Source organism: Taudactylus pleione, unplaced genomic scaffold (genome assembly GCF_031769625.1).
Source record: "Taudactylus pleione unplaced genomic scaffold, aTauple2 ptg000503l, whole genome shotgun sequence".
NCBI classification, from domain to species: Eukaryota; Metazoa; Chordata; class Amphibia; order Anura; family Myobatrachidae; genus Taudactylus; species Taudactylus pleione.
Window position 1 is genome coordinate 341,405 of NW_028284905.1, and position 24,155 is coordinate 365,559.

Below are 24,155 nucleotides of genomic sequence, written 5' to 3' on the forward strand. Positions count from 1 at the left end.
GGGTTTTTTTTCTGTCTGAAAGGGTCAACACGGGACCTAATTCCCAGTACTTCGACCCAGGTATTTAACTGGGTGTTTCCCGGGTCTTACAGGGGTTGGCGGCTGTATGATAGGTGTCGACCCGGGTTTTTCTACTCCGGGCATAGTAAGCAGCGCTTATTGGCTGAGATGGCGGTGCACGGGCTGCACTTTTCATGACCTCATCTCTGTGTGCCATAAAAGCCGTCCATTTATTATGACACACTGTATATTGCAGGGATAATCTGTGTTCTGTGTGAAAGGAATTTCCTGGGAATTATGTGCTGTGTGAAAGGGGGTTAGGAGCAAATTCCCGGGTCCTTCCCGGGTTGAAAGATATGGGAAAAACCCAGGTTTTAGGGATTTTTCTGTCTGAAAGTGGTATTACCTGGTAATTTGGGGTATTAGTAGCTGGAACAGAGGAGTCTATAATACAAGTTCCTGACAGGAGTGTTAAAATACCATTTATGACAGTAGAAGAACTTCCTGTCTTAGATTAAAAAAAAACAGTTGAGGTATTGGGTACCATTGACCTCCATCAGAAAAAAGCACTGTGTAGCTGGCTTACATGTGCATGTACTGTATATGTGCCCACTGCTTTATTGCCACATGGACTTAGTGTTAGCAACTGAGGTAGTAACTGAGATAAATTAGTCCCGCAACAGCCTTGGGGGCTGGTATGCTTGGCTAGCTGCGGCCCAGGAGCAGCCTTGAGGGCCAGTGAGTTCTTGGCTAGTAGTGGTCTAGGGGCCGTAGACCAATATGCGGCCTTTGGGCCGTGCAGCAGCCTTGAGGGCTGGAGAGTTCTTGGCTAGCAGTGGCCTAGGGGCTGTAGAACAAGGTGCGGCCTTTGGGCCATGCAGCAGCCTTGAGGGCTGGAGAGTTCTTGGCTAGCAGTGGGCTAAGGGCCGCTGAACAAGATGTGGCCTTTGAGCCATGCAGCAGCCTTGAGGGCTGGAAAGGTCTTGGCTTGCAGTGGGCCAGGAGCCATAGAACAAGGTGCGGTCTTTGGGCCTTGCAGCAGCCTTGAGGGCTGGATAGTTCTTGGCTAACAATGGCCCGGGAGCCATAGAACAAGATGTGGCCTTTGGGCATGCAGCAGCCTTGAGGGATGGATAGTTCTTGGCTAGCAATGGCCCAGTAGCCATAGAACAAGATGTGACCTTTGGGCCATGCAGCAGCCTTGAGGGCTGGATAGTTCTTTGCTAGCAATGGCCCAGTAGCCATAGAACAAGATGTGGCCTTTGGGTCGTGCAGCAGCCTTGAGGGCTGGAGAGTTCTTGGCTAGCAGTGGGCTAAGGGCCGCTGAACAAGATGTGGCCTTTGAGCCATGCAGCAGCCTTGAGGGCTGGAAAGTTCTTGGCTAGCAGTGGGCCAGGAGCCATAGAACAAGATGTGGCCTTTGGGCCATGCAGCAGCCTTGAGGGCTGGATAGTTCTTGGCTAGCAATGGCCCAGTAGCCATAGAACAAGATGTGACCTTTGTGTCGTGCAGCAGCCTTGAGGGCTGGAAAGTTCTTGGCTAGCAGTGGGCTAAGGGCCGCAGAACAAGATGTGGCCTTTGGGCCATGCAGTAGCCTTGAGGGCTGGTAAGCCTTGGCTAGTAGTCGCAGGATTATGACCTGTGTTGACACAAATGCTGGCATGCTGGATTGCGCACTTTGGATGCTGGATTGCGGCCTGTGCCGCCGAGTTGACACAAGCGACTGGATGCTGAAGTACGGCCCGTGCCGCCTGGATGATACAAAAAGCAGGTAGTAGATATGCGGACCATGCCGCCTGGATGACACATACGGCAGGAATATCAAAGCTGACAGGAGGACTGGGGACTCGACTGGAAAATAGGAGCCAATGCCAGAATCACAACACGTGAAATGCTATCACCGGCATCGGAGTAGCGTTCGCATCAGAAGGAAATAGCTGCAGGAGCCAATCCAGAACAGAGCAGGGATGATGGACAGTTGATAGGAGGAGTTCAGCGAACGGTCCCCCGGCGTTCGCATGAGCAGCTTGTCACAGTTAGATGCAAAGGGCTGACTTCCTGTCACACGATAGTAAATATCATTTATATTGTGTTTCATTGGAAGGAAAATTGCAACCCCAACCAGGCGTTAATGCGTGATGGCGCTTCTCAGCAGGTTCGATTTAAAGTGGCAATAATATTAAGTGCAAAGTGCTGCGTGTTTTGCACTTGATATTATTAGCAGAGATGTGCGCAGACCCCTGTGTTTTGGTTTTGTTTCTCAACCCTCATTGTGTTTTGGTTCAGATTCGGTTTTCGGCTCAGATTTCTTTACAAATTGCTAAAAACAGCTAAAATCATGTATCTATGGGCCTGATTCAGCAGCAATCGCATCTGTGATTATGCGCGCAATTGGCCGATTGCTGTGTACATCGCATGCTTCGCAGTGTGCATGCACGAACACACCACTGCGATCGGGACTGCGATTGCAGTGACTAGGCAGACCTACCGCAGAGAGATTGATAGGAAGTACCATTTGGGGATGGGGAGGTGGTCGGGGAAACGCAGGTGTGCCAGTGCATTTGAACGCCATTACAGGGGCGCGCATAAATTAGCCACCGTGATGCCATACCCACCTTGAGCTCCCACTGCATGCAACAAGGTTAGTAATTCCTGAGTAAGGTCAGAGCTTGTGCAAGTGTGCGTGAGGCTGCGATGGTACTCCATGTTACTGATGGTTTTGCATACTTGCTAAGTATTACGGATGTGTGTATGGTAAGGTGGGCGTCCTCATGTTAGGCTGCGTATGGCATTGCGATTGCAGACATTAGCATACCTTCGCTGTGGGACTGCGTGTGCGTAATCTAATCGCTTTTGCAATCGCAGTTGCGATCCGTACTGAATCAGGCCCCTAGACCTGTTTTGTTCCAAAAGCATTATTAACATCCATAAAATTTATTTCCAGTCATTTCCAATACATTTGTACCAATTCGGCACCTGAAATGGTCGGGTCGGGATGCCACCGGTAGGAATACCGACAGTGGCATCCCAACAGTCAGAATCCCGACACCCGTAGGTAACTATACTACCACTAACCCTAACCCCTACCCTAATCCTCCCTCCCCGGTGCCTAAACCTAACCTCCCCCCTAGTGCCTAAACCCAACTTCCCCCTCCCCACACCCTAAACCTAACCCTCCCCCCTTAGTTCCTAACCCTAACCCTCCCTCTAGTGCCTAACCCTAACCTCTAACCCTCCCCTAACAACCGATACTTACCTTCAGGATGCTGGCGGTCTGGATACTGGAGCCGGGATCCCGACGTTCGGGTATGTTTTTGGTTTTCAGCCAAATCAAACCGCTCCTCTTTAATTCTTAGCGCTATAAATTGCCAGGTCAAACCCATGAGCAGTGCCAGCCTGCAAAAGCCGCTGCTTTGTAAATCTAGCCCATGAAGTATACCGTACATCATCATATACAGTATGTAATATATTGCTGTGTTAAAAATAGGCACGTACTGTGCTCAAGATGAGCCAATGACCTTTATAACTGTTATGCTATGCATTTTCATTTATTTTTTTCCTTTGGCTGCCCATATGTTCATATAAAAAAAAAAATTCTGTCTTTAATACATAGGATCGTCTCTGGAGAAAATCGCGCTCACCGCATAACAATGGAACTTGCTATGGAGTTGATCTCAACAGAAACTTTGATTCTAAGTGGTGCAGTAAGTTCATGACAGAAGACAATGTTTTGCCTATATGAAAGTAGTTCTAGAGAAAGAGAGTATGGACCTCATTCAGAGTCGGTCGTTGTGGCTGCACGGTCGTACACAGCCGATGTTCGCTAAACTGCGCATGCGTAAAGTTCGCAATGCGCGTGCGCAAACTAGCTGTTACGATCAGAAATTTCTCTCTCCTTGAACACAGCCAGGTCGGTAGTTTGAGTGACAGGATTAGGCATTTGTGTGTGGTAACAGGGGAAGGTGCTTGAAAATGGGGGAGTGGAGATCCGAACGCAGGCGTGCCTAATTATGCGAACAGCGTTTAATGGGAGTGCATAATTAACAAAGTAGTGTCATGGCACATGTGACATGGGAGGTTTTTACACTGACTTGATCGTAGTGCTTAAGAGAGGGTATGGTCAACCTTAAGCTCTACGACCAGCTCCGATGGTCGCGATTAATCCTTATATCCCAGGAGATGACGTGTGTTGTGATCGAGAAGGGGGCGTTATTTAGTCTTACGACCGCTTCTTACCCTCGGTCATTCAGCTAACGATCTCATCTTAGGACCGCAACTTGTGATCGCTTAATTTGCATATCTGGCCCTTTTCCCTTACCACCATGCGGCTGCAACGACCGACTCTGAATGAGGTCCTATATCTGCACACTCCAATAGATGACAAGTTAAGGTCACATATAAGGCCCCATAGTAATATGAAGCTCGCAGATCACGTTAAGCTGAGCTGCCAATGAATAATGCTACTGCAATGTTAACATCATCCCTACTCAAGTAGCATTATTATCACAACATATACTGATAGTATTATCACTTCTGCACTAGTGCAAGCATGATAAAGTCACTTTAGGCTGTGATGCCAATGAATAGTGTTGATGCAATTATACAGCAGTCTTAGTGTGACGCTATTCTATGCTCACAAACCAATGTGTATTATAATAAGTGAATAAATTGTAACACATGAGACAGCAAAAGATAATAAGTAACGTTATGTGATTGTCTGACCTTTAAAAGATTGAACCAGCAGTTATGCCTAATATTAAAGGAGGACATTATTGCTGACGTTTTCGCAAGCCACCCAAATATGTGATATTATTTCCACCAATATTAGTGAATTCCTTTATTAATTTAGCTGTATGACCAACAAGGAGCATTTATATGTAGGTTATTATTAGATATATTGAATATACATATTACGGTACATATAATTTTGCTTTTTGTATGCACTTTTTGTTCACATTTTTCTATCTTTATATACTAATCTATATATACCGTATATTTATCAATTCATTTAATAAATTTTTTACCTCTATTTTTCACTGTACCATTCCCAGCTAATTGGAATTTTAAGTCTAATAACTAATAAAGGTCAAGTTTTAATGTATTGATTTTGTGCATGTGCGTCCATCTCTAACGACCCCCAGCCTCTTTTTGTTTAATATAACCTATATGAAAGTACAAACAAATCACAAAAATATTTATTTTCTGTAAATTCATCAATAAAATATGGATCTATAATGTGCGTATATATAATAATTATTAAATTATTGTATATTCCTAACAGTATTTTATAGAACCTATGTCAGGTGGATCTTTCCAATCTAACAATTCTCTGCTGTGTGTTTTTTGGTCTGATGGACGGACCATTAGTGATGTACATAACTGTACTACTACAATGAAACAGCTCTGCCCTTAGTAGTAAAATATCACATGGGTCTGCAACCACATCAGCTGACGTGTTTACTTGTTACAGATTTGCATTTTAGACCATGTAGAGTTATTGGTAAAGTTTGAAAGTAAGAATTTTTTATTTTAAATTTTCTTAAAATGTGGGAGGCGGCTGCCCATATTGTTTCATGGGAAGAGATCTGGTCTTGTTTTAAATACGACCTTGTAGGCTGCATACAAATTAAAACAAATTGAGACTATGGAGATTTGAAAGGTTAAAAAAAATCTATCAAACAATAAACCGAACAATTTTCTAATAATTATCTAATTTTCCTCGTATCAGGAGGAAGATGTACAATTAAATATAATATAAAAGCACAGATTCATCTTTCTAAAAATGATTCAGTCCCAACTTCTACACAGTGGAATCACTAGTGGGGTACGGTGGGAGTATGGACCGCACCGGGTGTTACCGAGGAGGTTGACGCCAAAACGCCGGCTCCTCTGTAACGAAAGATGGGGGCTGCACACTGACATCACACTGCAGTGCCTGAATCCCGGTTACTGAGGAGGAGTTGGCAATGCAGGGAGAGTCTCTGGGGGGGGGGGTACTGTGCACACCCCAAGAGTGATGAAACCTGGGCTGTGCCCAACAAAGGCTTCAGCTGTTCTTTGCTACAACCTAATTAAAAAGGCACCTGTGAGTAATTAATGCACTTTCTTACCACATTTAGGACCTCATTCAGAGTCGGTCGTTGCGGCTGCATGGTCGTATAGGAAAAGGGGCCGGATATGCAAATGATGCACATGCATGTTGCGTCCCTGAGGTCGGATCGTTAGCTGGCCGACTAAGGGGAGGATGCGGTCGGTTCGCTAAAAAAACGCTCCCATCTCGTACGCATTACACGTCATCTCCGGCTATATAAGGATTAATCGCGAGCATCGTACACCATCGGAACTGGTCGTAGAGCTAAAAGTTGACCATACCCTCTCTTAAGCTCTACGATCATGTCAGTGTAAAACCTCCCCTGTCACGTGTGCCATGACACTACTTTGTTAATTATGCACTCCCTTTAAACGCCGTTCGTATAATTAAGCACGCCTGCGTTCGGATCTCCACTCCCCCGTTTTCAAGCACCTTCCCCTGTTACCACCCACAAACGCCTCATCCTGTCACTAAAACTACCGACCTGGCGGTGTTCAAGGAGAGAGAAATTTCTGATCGTAGCCGCTAGTTTGCGCACGTGCATTGCAAACTTTACGCATGTGCAGTTTAGCGAACATGGCTGCGTACGACCGTTCGGCCACTTTGACCGACTCTGAATGAGGTCCTTATTCTCTAAAAAAATGTTTGATTCCAGAGACAAGGTAATCTAGTAACCGATGTGATTGGAGCATGTGAGATGTTATCTAAACAAGACACAAATGTAAAATAAGCTATTTATTACAGAGAACGCTAAAAACCCTCCCCTTCTCAACCCGAGTATCAAACAGACGTTATTTTTGTAAAACACGTATTCAGTACAATGTCGTCTTGTTTTTTGAATCACAGTTGCAACAATTTAAATCATTTGCAGTAATGGATGTGACTTAGACGCATTCAACGAATCAGACGCAGTCTGTGCTCATCATCAATGTCAGCTCACAACTTGTAGCAGGTTTTAAATACCCGCAAGTCACGTCCTTCCAAACAGGCGCATGTGCAACTCTTCGTCGCGTCAAAGATCCCACAACACGCCCTTTACTGCACTTTGGCCATGTCTACACTCCCCATCCAGCGCCTTCGCTCAGCCCCTCGGGTCTAGCCAGTTGCATGAAAAAAATATCCGCGGTTCCAAATATGTATATGTGCGCTTAAAAAAAAAAAAAAACTCATTGTGGACGACATAAGCTACATTTGCGTTCTCGTCTAACTCTGAATGAGGTCCTATTCATTGATGTTATGGAAAAAATTTTCAACACTTTCGGGAGGCAAAATAAGGTAAATCGGCAAATAGACTTTTTAGTCAAAACATTTTTTTTTTATCTTGAATAAATAGCCCAGATGCATCAGCACGAATCATTCTGGTACACAGAGCCAGAGATAAACTATGGTGGGTCCATCAAGTTCAGACGAGAAGACAATCTAGAGCACAGCAATTAGCTTGTTTTAGAAAACAATCCATCATGTTATAAATATAATATAAACCTGCAAAGTAACAAATTCAAATAAAAATATTAGATCTTATCTTCCACTTTGGTGACATCTTCTTCTGAAACCCAGGACCCAAGCAAATTCCCACGTTCCACAGTCTAGAACTGGCCTAATATTTAAAAAATTCCCCAAAGTGTTATTTTATGTATTCTAGCGATATTATGACTATTTTGCTCCATCCATAGACTTATAAAGTATCCCAGCTGCATTTGTACCTTGTATTAAGTGAATTCTAATGTTTTCGGCTAACCATCTTGTACATCTTGTCTTTTAGCAATTGGTGCATCCAAAGATTGTAACGAAATGACATTCTGTGGGACTGGCCCAGCCTCAGAACCGGAGGTCCATGCCGTGTCACAATTACTGACCAGTCTTAAATCTGATATTGTATGTTTCCTGACAATGCACTCGTACTCACAACTCATTCTCCTTCCCTATGGCTACACAACTAATGCTTCTACCAACCATGATGAAATGGTAAGATTAGGAGTAGGTTTTTATGACCATTAATGGTAACCGTCTGCCTACACAGTGTTTGGCAACCACTTTGTCAGCTGAACTCATTTTCATGAGAATTCCACTTTCAACTTACTTGGGACCAGTAACATTACTGAGGAAGATCTGGAGCAGGGTGATCATTCCAGATATCAGGAAGGTGGATGGTGGCACCACTGGGACCACTACCAGCCTGCGCATGCTGCATTCTCGGGTGTCAAGTCGGTCAATGTGTGGGTGACCAGGCTTTATCCTCTGATCCCTGAGGAGAGAGTGCTGTAGCCAGATTAGCACCATAATTTGGACTCTGCAGTAATATTATTTATTGTGGGGATGCTTCTATCAAAGGTTGTACAGCATCTTTGCTTCCAGTTCTGCCCTCATTGATGATGCTATATTATGGTGACTAACATTGAACTTCTTCAGAGGGGTATCCACATACTAGATTTTTGAGAGGAAAATGGTATTAGTTCCAGGGTGTTGACGTGCATGCAGTTGATATGATAATGGATAGCACTATACTATGTACTACATGGGTGGATAAAAGAGAAGGCAGTATATACCTCTTGGGCATGCTCCTCTGAACCACCTGGTATCTTGCTTCCATTAATTATTCCTAGCAGCCAAGTGCTCACCTCACCCAGAAGTTCACATGGAAGTCCATGTCAGCTGGACCGAGCGTCTACTACATTACCCATTACCCTATGGTGAAGCAATAAGGCTGAATGACTAGCACATGGAGCATGATTAGGGCATTAGTAGTTCCATATTTCCTTCTATACCCTTCCCTCTCTCATTGTCAACAGACATTATTTCTAATTGATTTATAACGACGATGATGCAAAGATTAATTGATGTTGGAGATAAGCTTAACTCGTAACCAATCCAGGCTGCCCGGATGGCGATGTAACAGGGTGCACATAAAGCAAAGGATTTAGCAGTAAGTTACATTGTCACATTAGTGCAGCCATCTATGGGCGGAATTCAATTGTTTTCATCCCCTATCGCGCCCGACAGAGCTATTCTATTCTTGCGCCTGTCGGGCGCGATCAGCTGCCAAGCGCTACATTTCAGCTCACAGCGCCTGGGGGATGAGAGCTGAAATGTGCGAAAAGTGACATGTTTGGGCGCCCAAACATCACTTTTCGCGATTGCGCCCAGCACTTTGGTTGGGTTTAGCTGCTTTACGCAGCTAAACCTGACCTCTATGGGCGCGATCAGCGCGAAGAACGGCAGCAATTGAATGGCGGCCCGCGATCTCCTGTCACTTTAGACGGGAGATCCGGACCGCGTAATCAATTGAATTCCACCCAATTAGTCACTTTAAAAACTTTCCCCTCAACACCGCCTCAGGATGGCTGGGTAACTAACAAGCTGCTTTAAGTAACCTGTTCGGCTGCCACCAACATTGTATGAATTAGGTCTTCATTTTATTACCTGGCTGCAAACCAGCACCCCCCAAGTCCTGTAGCCCTAGATTGCTGCCTAATCAACCTAATGGCTGATCAGACACTGCTGGCACTTTGCCTGCCTTACGCTCTCCTACTCTGAGGCTATTACAGGTGAGCAGAGAACAGCAGAAGGGATGGGAATAGTAAAGAACAGAGGGGATAACATGGCAGTGAAGAGCACACAGGGGAACAGATGTGGGTAATATAGTTGGGGTACCACAGAAAAGTTGAGCTAACACAAAGGGAGTGAATTAAGTATCACTCAAGTGGGTTTAATAAACAGCAGAGAGGGGCACAGGCTGGTATAAACATGGCAGAAAAGGGGATCAGGGAGCACAGGGGCAACACATGCGAGAGAATAGCAGAAGGGATTAACCCATTTGGTAAAATAAGAGCCGAGCAGACGGGATACCACAAAGGAAGGAACCAGGCAGGGAAGTCTGTCAGCAAAGTTAGAAGAAGAAGAAAGCAGAAGGCGAAGCAGAAGGACTCATCACCTGAGGCTACGGCCAGTAGCAGGAAGGACGAGCAAAGGGCACAGCAAGTGGGTTATTAGTGCTCAGAGGTCACAGCAAATAGAGATGAACATATGGTGGGACTGGAGAACAGACAGCAGAGGGGTGAACATGTGTTTGTCCAACACGTCTTAAAGCAGACTAAGCATAATGTATCTCCCTACAGTTCAGAGTCGGAATGGGGCAATGGCGCAGCAGTACACATAATAATATGGCATAAAGTAGAGGCCATGTTTAACTCAAACTCAAACTCGTCTTTGCTGCACTGCGCCTGCATTCAGACAGCCTGCGCACAGAGTCGGAGACGCAGTTGAGTCACATGTGAGATGCACAGTGTCAGAAATGTGTTTGAAAATGTAGTAGGTGTTCCTGCGCGATGACTGGGAGGTAGCTTAGTGCACGCACAGAGATGGTCCATGTTTTGGCAGCGTCGAGGGCAGGTCTCTGACCCCGGTTGTGTACAGAGACGCTCCACCGCTCAGAAAGTAAGTCATACACGGATGGAGAAACTGCTCCTTGTCATAGGGCTGGGGCAAGTTTGGATGGCGCAGTGTGATAGGAATCCCTTGTCTGTGACTTTTGAGGTATTTATGCCATGGACAGGAAGGCACACACCATGCAAGGACTTGGCAACGAGTGGAGGCCTGTGCCTCGCTTCCTCAGCCACGTTGGTTTGCCTGGGCTTCCCGACTTTATCTCTCCACCTGGCCTACATCTGGGCTTTCAAAGAGCTAATGAGAAATCGGCAAAGTCAATGTGTAGTACGGAACTCTACAGAGAGAGATCCGGAGCTCACTCTAGTTCCCATCTGGACCTCATCTGCAAGGCCCTTTAAAATCACTCTCATTTTTATCCTACCTGCCTCATGTGTTATTCAGAGTCTGATGTATCTATTGTGGCATTCGGAGATTAAGGCATCAGCCCATTAAAAGCAGAACACCATTGGGCGGATAAAACTAGTTCTCTCCCTGTGCCTGCTGCAATGATTGGTTAAATGATTGGTGCCAAAGTTACTGCCTCCATAATTAAAGCTGAGCCCGGTGACATCAGTACTAGTAGACCCCCTTGGTCCTAAACCAAATAAACAAATTGCATGGGCCAGGGATCACTGACTAAAAACATGACAGTTGTCTTGAGGTATTATTAACAATTTCAGAAATTAACCATTTTTTTTTACATTTTCAAATATTTATTGTAGATGGCCGTGGGGGTAAATGCCGCAAGCAAAATAGAGCAACTGCATGGTACAAAATTTCGAGTTGGATCAGCATCTACTATACTGTGTAAGTTTCTAGACCAAGATAGCGATTATGTTTTTGGACACGTATGTATTATGTTAGTCTGAAATATCTATTTTGTATACAGTATGTACACTTGCATAACACTGAAGAATGCAGCATCGTACGCATTGAGATATCAGAAGATAGAGGGGTGAGATTACACTGAGGGGTACATTTTTTTAAGAATTGTGTCTAATCGAGATTTCAATCACGGGCAGGGGCGGATTGGGAATTTAAAGTGGCCCTGGAAAAAATATGAAATGGGCACTATGTGAAAACGGGGGCGTGACCTGTTGCAAAAGGGTGTGGCCTAATGTGAAATGCCGTGCCCACAAGCCACTCCCCCTGTTTTCGGCATGCTGGGGACATGCCCACCACTCCAGGAGCTGATGGACATGCCCACAGTCCCTCTCTCCAGTGAATAAGCACAGCGAGCATGTGAATGAGTATTTTATTACCTATATGATTTCTCTGCAATGGGGAACCTCTGAAGAATTTGATCCTCCCTGGACAGGCAGTGTCTTGAGTCGGTATTCATTGTTCATGCAGGAGATCACATGGTCTGGGAGCCGCCTGTTTGCTCAACAATAAAGCCAATATCATCCTCAGGCAACAGAGATTCATTCATATAATATATGGAAACAGAAGTTTTGGGCCAGGACAAAATGTGGGTTTTCCTTATTGAAAATTTATATTAATAAAATATATTTGTCATTTGGTACCATATGCATCAATAATATGGTTTCATTAGAATTGTTGTCAAACTGTAGATTACTGTCCCCCAAGCTTTTCTTCTAATAGTACCAGTGGTCCTACCATTATATTTTCCCAGCACTATCAGCTTGGTCTGTCTCCAGCCAATCCCCCCTGTGTCTCCCCATTGCTATCCCTCCTGCTTCTCTCCAGCACTATCCTTCTGTGTCTCCCCAGTGCCATCATCCTGTGTCTCCCCAGTGCCATCACCCTGTGTCTCCCCAGTACCATCATCCTGTGTCTCCCCAGTGCCATCATCCTGTGTCTCCCCAGTGCCATCATCCTGTGTCTCCCCAGTGCCATCATCCTGTGTCTCCCCAGTGCCATCATCCTGCGTCTCCCCAGTGCCATCATCCTGCGTCTCCCCAGAGCCATCATCCTGCGTCTCCCCAGTGCCATTATCCTGTGTCTCCCCAGTGCCATCACCCTGTGTCTCCCCAGTGCCATCATCCTGTGTCTCCCCAGTGCCATCACCCTGTGTCTCCCCAGTGCCATCATCCTGTGTCTCCCCAGTGCCATCATCCTGTGTCTCCCCAGTGCCATCATCCTGCGTCTCCCCAGAGCCATCATCCTGCGTCTCCCCAGTGCCATTATCCTGCCCTAGCACAGACTAGCCCCCCTCCCCCACCGACAGATCATTATCTCCCCCGTCCCTAGTATAGCAGGCAGGAAAAAGTGAAATTAGGTCCAAAACACAACATAAAAGTAAATAATATTCTCTTATAGCATTGGGGTATATAAGGTGGTAATTCTGAAACATAAAGAACATCTAAATAAAATAAAAGTTAAGAACAAGCTGCTTGCTAACGCCTGATTTATTTTCATTAACAGATAGCAATTCTGGCTCCTCGCGGGATTGGGCTGCCGATCTGGGATTTGATTTTGTGTACACATTTGAGCTTAGAGATAATGGCACCTATGGATTTATACTCCCCGAAGACCAGATCAGACCTACGTGTGAAGAGACGACAGCTGGGATTATGTCCATTGTCCAGTACATCAATGAAAAACATTTTAACAAAGCATCAAATTTGTTGTCTGGCACCTTGTGGATATATTTAAGTTTCTCCGTTATCATTGGCACATATTATTCAATATTTTAATAATAATAGTATTAATAATTCGTTTGTGGATTACACATTCTGACCTGCAAACATTGTTTGTCGCTACTGGCTAAACAAAAACACGTAAAAGACAATGTTTTGCTTAAACTCCTTAGGGTCGAAATCTGTCGCTCAACCCCCTTTAATAATTAAACTTAACAAATAAAGACTTATCTAATTAAATAACGACACATGACAACTGGAGTTGACATTTCAAATTGGGTGAAATATATTTTGACATATGATGAAATATTTGTTTTAAGATGTTAGTATGGATGTGGACAAAAGAATGGAAAACAAATGGGACAACAACTTCAGTAACACAGTCATCTGTGTTTAACTGTCTCCAATACAAATTAGCACAGGCAAGATGGTGTCAACATTTTCCAGTTGGAACTAGGGGCACTGAGATGGGATGGGGGAGCGGGTACTCTTTACCCAGGCCCGGGTCCTATAGCCTCACATCCGTCGCTGGATGATGCGGTACTTACTTTGGGCAGGGAGAGATGGACTTTAAATGAGCAGGAATCAAATCACCGACACCTTTACTCATTGCAGTCACTGTGGAGTGTTAGGAGAAAAAGCCAGTCCGTAGTGAATTAAATAGGTTGTGTGAGCAAGAAAGTGTGTGAGGGGGTGTAGACAAGCCTCTCAAGAAGCTTGGAGGGACACAGGAGCTGAGAGATGGGGTGGTAATATGAGAATTTGGGTCACATTAGGAGTAAGCAATGCATGCTTGAATATTGATGGAGAGAGAGAGATTACACAGTAGTTAAGGTTGTGAAGAGCACAGAACAGAAGATAAGCATCATTTGATGATTTGTGAGGTTATATGAACAAGAGGAGAGGAAGTAGAACATGATGAAAAGAGAGCAGATATTTCAGGTTCATTTGCGGGATCAAATGAAGAGAAGATGCCAAGGGGTTTAGGGAAGGAATTCAGCAGATTTCTGGCCAAGGAAGAGCATACCATCTCATGTTGGATCATATCAATCTTGTTCAAGCAGTTGAAAGCAGTTTCTTGAGCACTGGTGGCAGTTGGTGATTTTGGAGTAACATTGCAGTCATCCCTTAGGTTTCAAACAACGTCAGTTGTACTTCCTGCAACATAAGCACAGAGTAATCCTGGACTCACTGGAGATCTTAATCATTGTTAGTGACAACACAGAACAATCATGGCTCACAGTAATCCCGGTCAATGAACCTAATTAAGGTGCGGGAGGCACCTATCACGTCATTTCTCTTATGTTTCCTACCTGCAACTTGATTTTTCGAAACTCTGATTTTCTGAATCTCTAAAGTCATGCTGTCCACCTTGACCATTGCATGTGTGCTAGATCCCTGGAATCTGTACGTGTGACCTGGTGCTGACCTACAGTACATGCTGAAGTCCTAGGGGCTGCAGAATGTTGATTGACACTTTAAAGACTCAGAATAGTGATCACCAGACTTAGGGGAGGACCACAGACTCCCTAACTCTTTTCTGTAGCGATTTTCTGCAGTAAACTGAGAGAGTTCTGTGATTCTGTATGCAGCAGGTCATTCAGGTGGAGATGCCGCATTGTCTGCCACTGGGCGCAGTTTCTAAGGATCCTTCTGTGCAGCGAGGTGCGTACTTTGCAGCACATGACCATTTTCTGCTCAGTCATGGCTCCAGATCTGGGAGCTTGTTATTAGACCATTCCCGTGATCATACAGCTAGATCATATATGACTAGAGGTCTATACTGTAGTCACAGTGAACCTGAAGAAGGTTGTTTATCTGGTGATTCTTTGTATACAGGACATGCCTGTTTTCATGTCTACCTGCCCGGACCTTTCACCTAGAGTTTGAGCATTGAGGTTTTGTAGCCTCTGACAGGACTAACATAATATATATAGGGATATATAGCATAGAAAAAAATACAATTCTTCTTTTAAAAAGTTAAAAAAACATATATTAGTCTAATAGTAATAAAAATTCCCATGGGTTATATTGTATCGAAAGTCATTGGATAAGTAGCATCATCACATTTTCATAACGTATTCCTGGTTAATATCCTAGGCAACACATTGTTGTATACTTAGAGAATGAATTCTGGGACGGTCGCAGCTGTAAATAAGCGACTCTAAGCATTATTTGGAGGTGGACGCTAATGCCACTGCAGCTGGGTCTTTTCCACAGCGCAACAGTGTCTATGCTAATGCAGCAGCCAATATGACTCATACAGAGACGCGCACCAGGTGCGGCACTAATCCGCCGATGTGCGTACACAGTCAGTTGCACATCGGTCACTCCATTGAACATTGGCCCTCATTCAGAGCCGCTCGTTAGCGGCAGTACGCTCGTTCCGAGCGATGTTTGCACATCTGCGCATGCGTACGGTTTTTAGTACGCATGCGCGAACCAGTCAGTGCGGCCAAAAATCGTTGGTACGCAATATAGCGAGTGCCTGTTATTTTGAATGACAGAATGAGGCGTATGTGGGTGGTAACAGGGGAAGGTGCTTGAAAATGGGGAGTGGAGATCCGAACGCAGGCGTGCTTAAAGGTCAAAACGGGCGTTTTATGGGTGGGTATATTTAAAACAGCAGCGTCATTGTTCACGTCACTGGGTTATTTTATAGCCAGAACTGCTCGCAAATTTGTGGTAGCAAACACCAACCACAAGAATAGCGAGCAGTTCATACGCTGGTCGATGTACTCGATTAATCTAATAAATAGCGGACATGACGTAGGATGCGAGCGGCCAGGGGGCGTTTTTAACAAATAAACGAGCGTATGTTTTGCTCGCTCGTTCAGACTTAGAGGCGTGAACAGACTGCAATGTGCGTACGGATCATTTGAATAGCCACCCCTTGTTTTTAAACGAACGACCGCAAATAGCGAACGGCTCTGAATGAGGGCCATTGTACCAGCCCTATGGAGGTGCAGACTGTCCATCTGAACATGGCCGCTGGAATCAGTGCAACTGTGAGAAAGGTCAGACGCTGACCGCCACACGCCCGTGTCTGGCTAGCCGCCCTTCTGCTACCACCCAGGAATGCCCATTGAAATTGCCTCTCTCTGCATCCAATATCTCAACATGAATCTTTTGAAACAGATGATGATGAGTGTCCCTCTGCGTACTTGCTGCCAGGGTGGATTGGGAACTTAATTCTTTGTAGGTGGGACCAAATCAAATTTAGGCAGGGCCAACACAAAGTAGGTGAGCTCAAATGCATTTTTGCTACTCATGTGGAAGATGAAATAAATGTACCTTTCCATAACTATACCCAAACTTCGAAAAATGCTAGTGACATACAATGAGACAGCATCCTAGTGACCCAAATACAATATATAGAGCATTCTAGCAACAACTACACAATCCAGAAAGCATCTCAATGATCATAGTATAATGCAAAGAGCAGCTGTCATACAATGCAGAGAGCATCCCAGTGACCTCCATTTAATACAGAAAGCACCCTAGTGACTGACACACAATACAGTGAGCTTCCTAGTGACTGTCATAAAATATAGAGCATCTTACAGTAGTAACCACCATACAATAAGGAGATCATTCTAGTGACTGTCATACTATACAGAGAGCATCCTAGTTACTGAAACAATAATACAGAGAACATCTTCTTGAAATCCATACAATACAGATAACATCCCAGTTACCACCATAGAGTACAGAGAGCTTCATAGTTTCTGACATACAGTACAATACAGAGAACATCTAGTGACCGCTACACAATATCACCACCTCATTAATAATTTCCCCCTCTTCAAAAATCATTAGCTCCTCCAGCATCATCATAACAACCCAATACAACATTAATAACTGCTATACAATCCTTCCCTCATCCCCATTATAATTAAACACCCACATCATCAATTAATTCCTCCTCACTTACCTATTATTGATCCACCTTCCTGTGCTGTTTCACACAGTGTAGCCACAGTGTTCAGTAATGCTGGTTCCACCATGGCATGTTAGGAGAATGGGGCCACTAGTGAGGAGGAGGAGGCCATGTATTGCAGCAGTAGGCTCCACAGTCCCTACATGGAGAGAGATTGCAGTGAATCTTACTTTGTTCAGGAGAACATGAGCCTGAATTTTGAGAATTAATGTTTCACACAAATGGTTCCATGAATATAACCATCAAGTTTGGCTTTGCCATTTCACTCAGTACCATACTGCATTATATTTGTACTTTGCAGGATTTATAATGTCATGTATCATTGAACTGGCTGGAGTTACACAATAAATACTAATGAGTAAAATGTCTACAATATATTTTTCCATACAAACATCTAATTACTTCTTTAATTACTGATTAACATATAATTGTCATATATGTGTCTAATGGGAAAATTTACTAAAGGTCTGTTTTGGATTTCTGGTAATTTTTCAGTTGGTTTTGCAAAACGACTACTTACTAATGTCAAAGCTGATGGCAAAACGACCAAAACCCCAACTTTAAAACACCTTAGAACATTGGGCCAACTATGGATATTTTTTACATAGACGAGTATTGGAGCCACAGATTTACTAATAATTGTTTTGCAAACATCAAAACCCATAAAATGATTGCAAACCTGCGCAAACAATAGACCTGGTTCTGCCAGGTGAGTATGAGTTAGTGTCAAATGTTAATAAATGGTTACAAAAATAAACAAATCCATAACCAATCCCAGGCCTCTGAGCCTAGGCTGTTATTGGAAAATATGGGGCAAAATAAAAATGGGGTTCCCCCTCTATAACCAGTACTAGGCTTAACCAGCCGGCTTAACGTGCCATGAGCATTCCTCTTGTGTACTTCTGTGTAACGGACTGAGCTTACCCTGTGTCAACCACTGTGCATACCTGTGCAATCCCCAAATACTCTGATAGATCTAATCTCTCCACCATGGACACAGCATCGGTCCCAGAGCATCCCCTGTCTGGTGCACCGCCTTCCTTGTAATATTCTCAAAATATCACCACTGTGGCTGCTGTGCTGTGAAAGAGAATGCAGCCGCTTGCTGAAACACGCACATGACACTCCAATAGCATGCACATGACATTCCCATAAGATGCACATATCACTCTCATTCCCATAGCACACCCACCATGACACTCCCACTCTCATAGCACATAGCACACCCATGACACTCCCACTTTCATAGCACATAGCACACCCATGACACTCCCACTTCCATAGCACGCCCACCATGACACTCCCACTCCCATAGCACATAGCACACCCATGACACTCCCACTTCCATAGCACGCCCATCATGACACTCCCACCTTCATAGCACATAGTACACCCATGACACTCCCACTCCCATAGCACACCCATAACACTCCCACTTCCATAGCACGCCCACCATGACACTCCCACTCCCATAGCACACCCATAACACTCCCATAGCACACCCATGACACTCCCGTAGCACACCCATAGTACTCTCATAGCACACCATGACACTCCCATAGAACACACATAGCACTCCCATAGCATGCCCATGATGCTCCCAAAGCACCCCCATAACACTGCCATAAAAACCCCATGACACTCCCATAGCACGCCCATGACACTCCCATAGCATGCCCATGACATTCCCATAAGATGCACATGTCACATTCATTCCCATAGCACGCCCATGACACTCCCACTTCCATAGCACGCCCATCATGACACTCCCACTCTCACAGCACATAGCACACCCATGACACTCCCACTTCTACAGCACGCCCATAAAACTACCATAGCACACCCATGGCACTCCCATAGCACACCCATAGTACTCTCATAGCACACCATGACACTCCCATAGCACACCCATAGCACTTCCATAGCACACCCATGGCACCATGACACTCCCACTCCCATAGCACACCCATAAAACTACCATAGCACACCCATGGCACTCCCATAGCACACCCATAGTACTCTCATAGCACACCATGACACTCCCATAGCACACCCATAGCACTTCCATAGCACACCCATGACACTCCAATAGCACACCATAGCACTCTTATAGCACACCATGACACACCAATAGCACACCCATGACACTCCCATAGCACACCCATAGTACTCTCATAGCACACCATGACACTCCCATAGCACACCCATAGCACTCCCATAGCACACCCATGACACTCCCATAGCACACCCATAGCACTCCCATAGCACACCCATAGCACACCCATAGAACACCCATAGCACACCCATGACACTCCCATAGCACACCCATAGCACTCCCATAGCACACCCATGACACTCCCATAGCACACCCATAGCACTCCCATAGCACACCCATGACACTCCCATAGCACTCCCATGACACTCCCATAGCACTCCCATAGCACACCCATAGCACTCCCATAGCACACACATAGCACACCCATAGCACTCCCATAGCACACCAATGACACTCCCATAGCACACCCATAGCACTCCCATAGCACCCCATGACACTTCAATTGCACACCCATAGCACACCCATGACACTCCAATAGCACACCCATAGCACACGCATAGCACTCCCATAGCACACCCATGACACTCCAAGAGCACACCCTTAGCACTGCCATAGCACACCCATGACACTCCCATAGCACACCCATGGCACTCCCATAGTACACCCATGACACTCCCATAGTACACCCATAGCACTCCCATAGCACTCCCATAGCACACCCATAGCACACCCATAGCACACCCATAGAACACCCATAGCACACCCATGACACTCCCATAGCACACCCTTAGCACACCCATAGCACACCCATGACACTCCCATAGTACACCCATGACACTCCCATAGCACTTCCATAGCACTTCCATAGCACCCCCATGACAATCTCATAGCACACCCATAGCACTCCCATAGCACCCCATGACACTCCCATAGTATACCCATGACACACCCATAGCACACCCATGGCACACCCATAGCACTCCCATAGCACTCCCATAGCACACCATGACATTCCCATAGCACACCCATAGCACACCCATAGCACTCCCATAGCACTCCCATAGCACACCCATAGCACTCCCATAGCACACCATGACACTCCCATAGCACACCCATAGAACACCCATAGCACACCCATAGCACTCCCATAGCACACCATGACACTCCCATAGCACACCCATAGCACACCCATGACACTCCCATAGCACACCCATAGCACTCCCATAGCACACCCATGACACTCCCATAGCACTCCCATAGCACACCCATAGCACACCCAGGACACTCCAAGAGCACACCCTTAGCTCACCTATAGCACACCCATGACACTCCCATAGCACTTCCATAGCACTTCCATAGCACCCCATGACACTCCCATAGCACTTCCATAGCATGCCCATGACACTCCAAGAGCACACCCTTAGCACACCCATAGCACACCCATGACACTCCCATAGCACTTCCATAGCACTTCCATAGCACCCCCATGACAATCTCATAGCACACCCATAGCACTCCCATAGCACCCCATGACACTCCCATAGTATACCGATGACACTCCCATAGCAAGCCCATGACACTCCCATAGTACACCCATGACACTCCCATAGCACTTCCATAGCACTTCCATAGCACCCCCATGACAATCTCATAGCACACCCATAGCACTCCCATAGCACCCCATGACGCTCCCATAGTATACCCATGACACTCCCATAGCAAGCCCATGACACTCCCATAGTACACCCATGACACTCCCATAGCACCCTAATGACAATCCCATTGCACACCCATGACACTGCCATAACACACCCATAGCACACCCATAGCACACCCATAGCACTCCCATGACACTCCCATAGCGTATATATGCCTGGCGATGCAGGACATATGCAGCATACTCATCAGGGTCTGTGTAAATAAGTGAAACATGTCCGTGTCCCATTGTGGTGCTCATTCACAGTGACAAGATCGCGCTACGCATGCGCAGAAGACCAAACGGCAAAGTAGAATGCTTCATGTGCATTTATGGAGATAGCGCAGTAGCGCACTCCATATTTAAACAACACCATCAACACTTGCACCGGCAGTTCCTCCATGGCCTCCTATGCTTTCACTCCCAAAACACGACCACTGAACAAACCATTTTTGTGTGCACTACCAGCCGCTGCCCAGTCACTGCCCAGGAACGCCCATTTCTTTCCACCACCTTCCTGATGCCGTCTGTCCAATTGCAGCAGCGCCTATGTGCGTTTACTCTGTGTACCGCATGCCATAGGAGTTTTTAGAAATTTTCGTGCATGTGCAGTTGCAAACAAATTGCTCAACTATGTGAACATCAGTATTACGTGCGGATTGCGCGCGTGGCTCTGGATCAGGCCGTGTGTGCGCTTCCTTGTTGAGTTACTTATAAACCCTGAGTGACAAAACATGGTCAAGACAAGTATTCAGCGCTCAGGTGATCCGCTAGATCCCTTCCAGGTCACAGTAAGCGCCATTCCAACATATTAAATAATGAGACATTTATTTAATTTTATGAGATTATTATCAGTTATTAGGCTTGTCAGCGCTCCACAGATGAGGCCTGCTTCAGAGTCCCACATTATGCCAGAGTCTGCGTGGGTGCACGCAGACTTCCCGGCCTCATAAGCCGCCAGGACCCAGCCACGCTGCGGGAAGCTTTAGCACCCAAAGCCTGGGCAAAGGAACATCGGCAAGAATCACGACCGATGGTCGTAATTGTTCCCATGGTGATCCCAGGCTGCATCCTCGGTCTCAGCGCTGGGATCACACAAATGCAGCAATTGGGTGTGTGACAACTCCTTCTGCATTTGCATTTTAAATGGACGGAATTGCACAGCAGCTTGTGTCTGACTGTGCAATTCTGTCCATCTCTGAATCCGGCCCTCAGATCAGAAGACTCTCTGTCTTTTGTACTCATGATCTAGAAGCCTGAGATTCACATTGTCTGTAACAGTTACGTGGCATTGCCTCGCGTATATTCTATCTCACAATAAACGTATTCTTCCATTCCATGTGTCACGTCAGTGTTACAGAGACCAGGACGGCTTTACAAGTCCAGTATTACAGTTATGAAGGAAAACATTGATAGGAAGTAACAATGTACTTCCTATCCATGCGATGCCAGAAATGCGATGTTTCCGCCAAACAGACGCTGACTGGGGAATCCCGGCCTGTTCTAATGCCGGAATCATTTCTGCATTCCAGCTGTTTACGATGTAAAGCAAACAGCATTCATTCTGCATGGAGAAGTCAGTGCAGGATACATAGTAACACGGTATTGGGTGGATTACATGTGCTGCTGGTGTAATACACACTGATAACAGTATCTATGTGACAAAGTTCATCTGTGTCACAAATGTACAGTAGTAACTTACACAGCTGCCTCCAGACTGCAATTAGTGGTAAAGGATGAAGTCTTTACCCAGCATCATCTGCCTACTGGGAGCCCTGGTATATAATGGGCTATGCGTGCAGGTGCAGTACAATGGGTGAGTATACGCAGCAACTGCCAAATCATTTTCATAATTTTTTAGGAACTAGAATATTGTTTGTAGACCATATAATTACTGAGCACGGATGCAATAAGGGCCTGGTGCAGAGAGGCCCGCGATGCTGATGTTGACGGATTTGAACGATATTTTGCGTCCGCTTCTGTAGGAAAATCCCTAGAAATTCCCACAATGCATGTGTTACACAGAGCATACGTACAAAGGCGCACGGTGTCAGTAACGGCTTGGGAAAGTGCTGGACGTTCCTGAGCGGTTACTGCGAGGCGGGTAAACAGACTCACAGATATGGTTCGTCTTATGGGCGTGTTACGGGAGCCTCATGTTCGTACCACTGAAGTTGTTGCATACTCAATTGTCCACTTTGGAGGCACCAGCCATGGTGCGACCAATGGTGACATCTAAAGACCCGCCAGGCGGTATTCCAGCGGCGCCGATGGTTGAGCATCCAGCGTTCAGATGCATGGATGTACACCAGGGAAGGTCTTTGCATGAATTCACAGACGGGCCACCGCCAAAAGACTCAGCCGCGTCCGCATCCACGTGACATCAGCCGATAGTGAATAGAACACATACAGAGCTTTTTATCTATGAACTCACTGAAAGTTACAAGTTGATCCGAGATTTATAGCAGCTTCCATTCTCTGGACAAGTCTTAAGACTCTTCATTTATCCATTACTGAGATTAGTTCACCCGTTTCCCCCTTGTTTCCAGAATTACAAATGATGCACAAAAAAATAAATAAATGTTAGTGCTGCATAGTGCATACCATTGAGTACAGCCAGAAAAAAGCACTGAGCGCACTGACAGATAAAGGTCAATCTCCGGTAGTTTGCTGTATGCATTATTATCAGTTTATGTCATTATATGACAGCATGTTAGCACAGTGGTTAGAACTCTTGCTTCACATGAGTTTGATTTTGACCAGAGCCCTGTCTGTGGAGTTTGTATGTTTTACATCAGCTCCAAAATATACATACTGGTTGGTTAACGGACAAATGGGTCTTTGATAGTGTGTGGGGTGTTTGCATGGTAGAGAATTTGGACCTCATTCAGAGCCGCTCGTAAGCGGCAGCTCGTTCGCTCCGAGCGATGTTTGCACATCTGCGCATGCGTATGGGTTTTAGTATGCATGCGTGAACCAGTCAGTGCGGTCGAAAATCGTGTGCTCGCAAAATAGCGAATGCCTACTAATTTGAGTGACAGAATGAGGCGTTTGTGGGTGGTAACAGGGGAAGGTGCTTAAAAACGGGGAGTGGAGATCAGAACGCAGGCGTGCCAAAAGGTCAAAACGGACGTTTTAAGGGTGTGCATAATTAACAAAGCAGCGTCATCGACCACGTCAGTGGGGTGTCTTTTAGCCAGAACTGCTCGCATGATTGCGGTAGGAAAATGCAACCATAAGAATAGTGAGCAGTTCATATGCCGTTCGATGTACTCGATTAATCAAATAAATAGCGGAGATGACGCGAGCGGCCAGGGGGCGTTTTTTTCAAAATAACGACCGCA

The 24,155-nt window shown here is 45.6% G+C and overlaps 2 protein-coding genes across 2 annotated transcripts in view; both read left to right on the top strand.

The window, feature by feature from the left end:
• The window catches only part of LOC148501759 (carboxypeptidase O-like), a 38,288-nt gene extending 25,112 nt beyond the window's left edge, over window positions 1-13,176 (top strand). The window contains exons 6-9 of the mRNA XM_088450015.1: window positions 3,614-3,704; window positions 7,854-8,056; window positions 11,239-11,323; window positions 12,905-13,176. Of these exons, the coding sequence (XP_088306141.1) occupies window positions 3,614-3,704; window positions 7,854-8,056; window positions 11,239-11,323; window positions 12,905-13,176 (651 nt within the window). The remainder of the gene's footprint in view (window positions 1-3,613; window positions 3,705-7,853; window positions 8,057-11,238; window positions 11,324-12,904) is intronic.
• Window positions 13,177-22,547: 9,371 nt separating this feature from the next.
• The window catches only part of LOC148501760 (carboxypeptidase O-like), a 72,200-nt gene continuing 70,592 nt past the window's right edge, over window positions 22,548-24,155 (top strand). Inside the window, exon 1 of the mRNA XM_088450023.1 lies at window positions 22,548-22,627. Coding sequence (XP_088306149.1) covers window positions 22,548-22,627 — 80 coding nt within the window. The remainder of the gene's footprint in view (window positions 22,628-24,155) is intronic.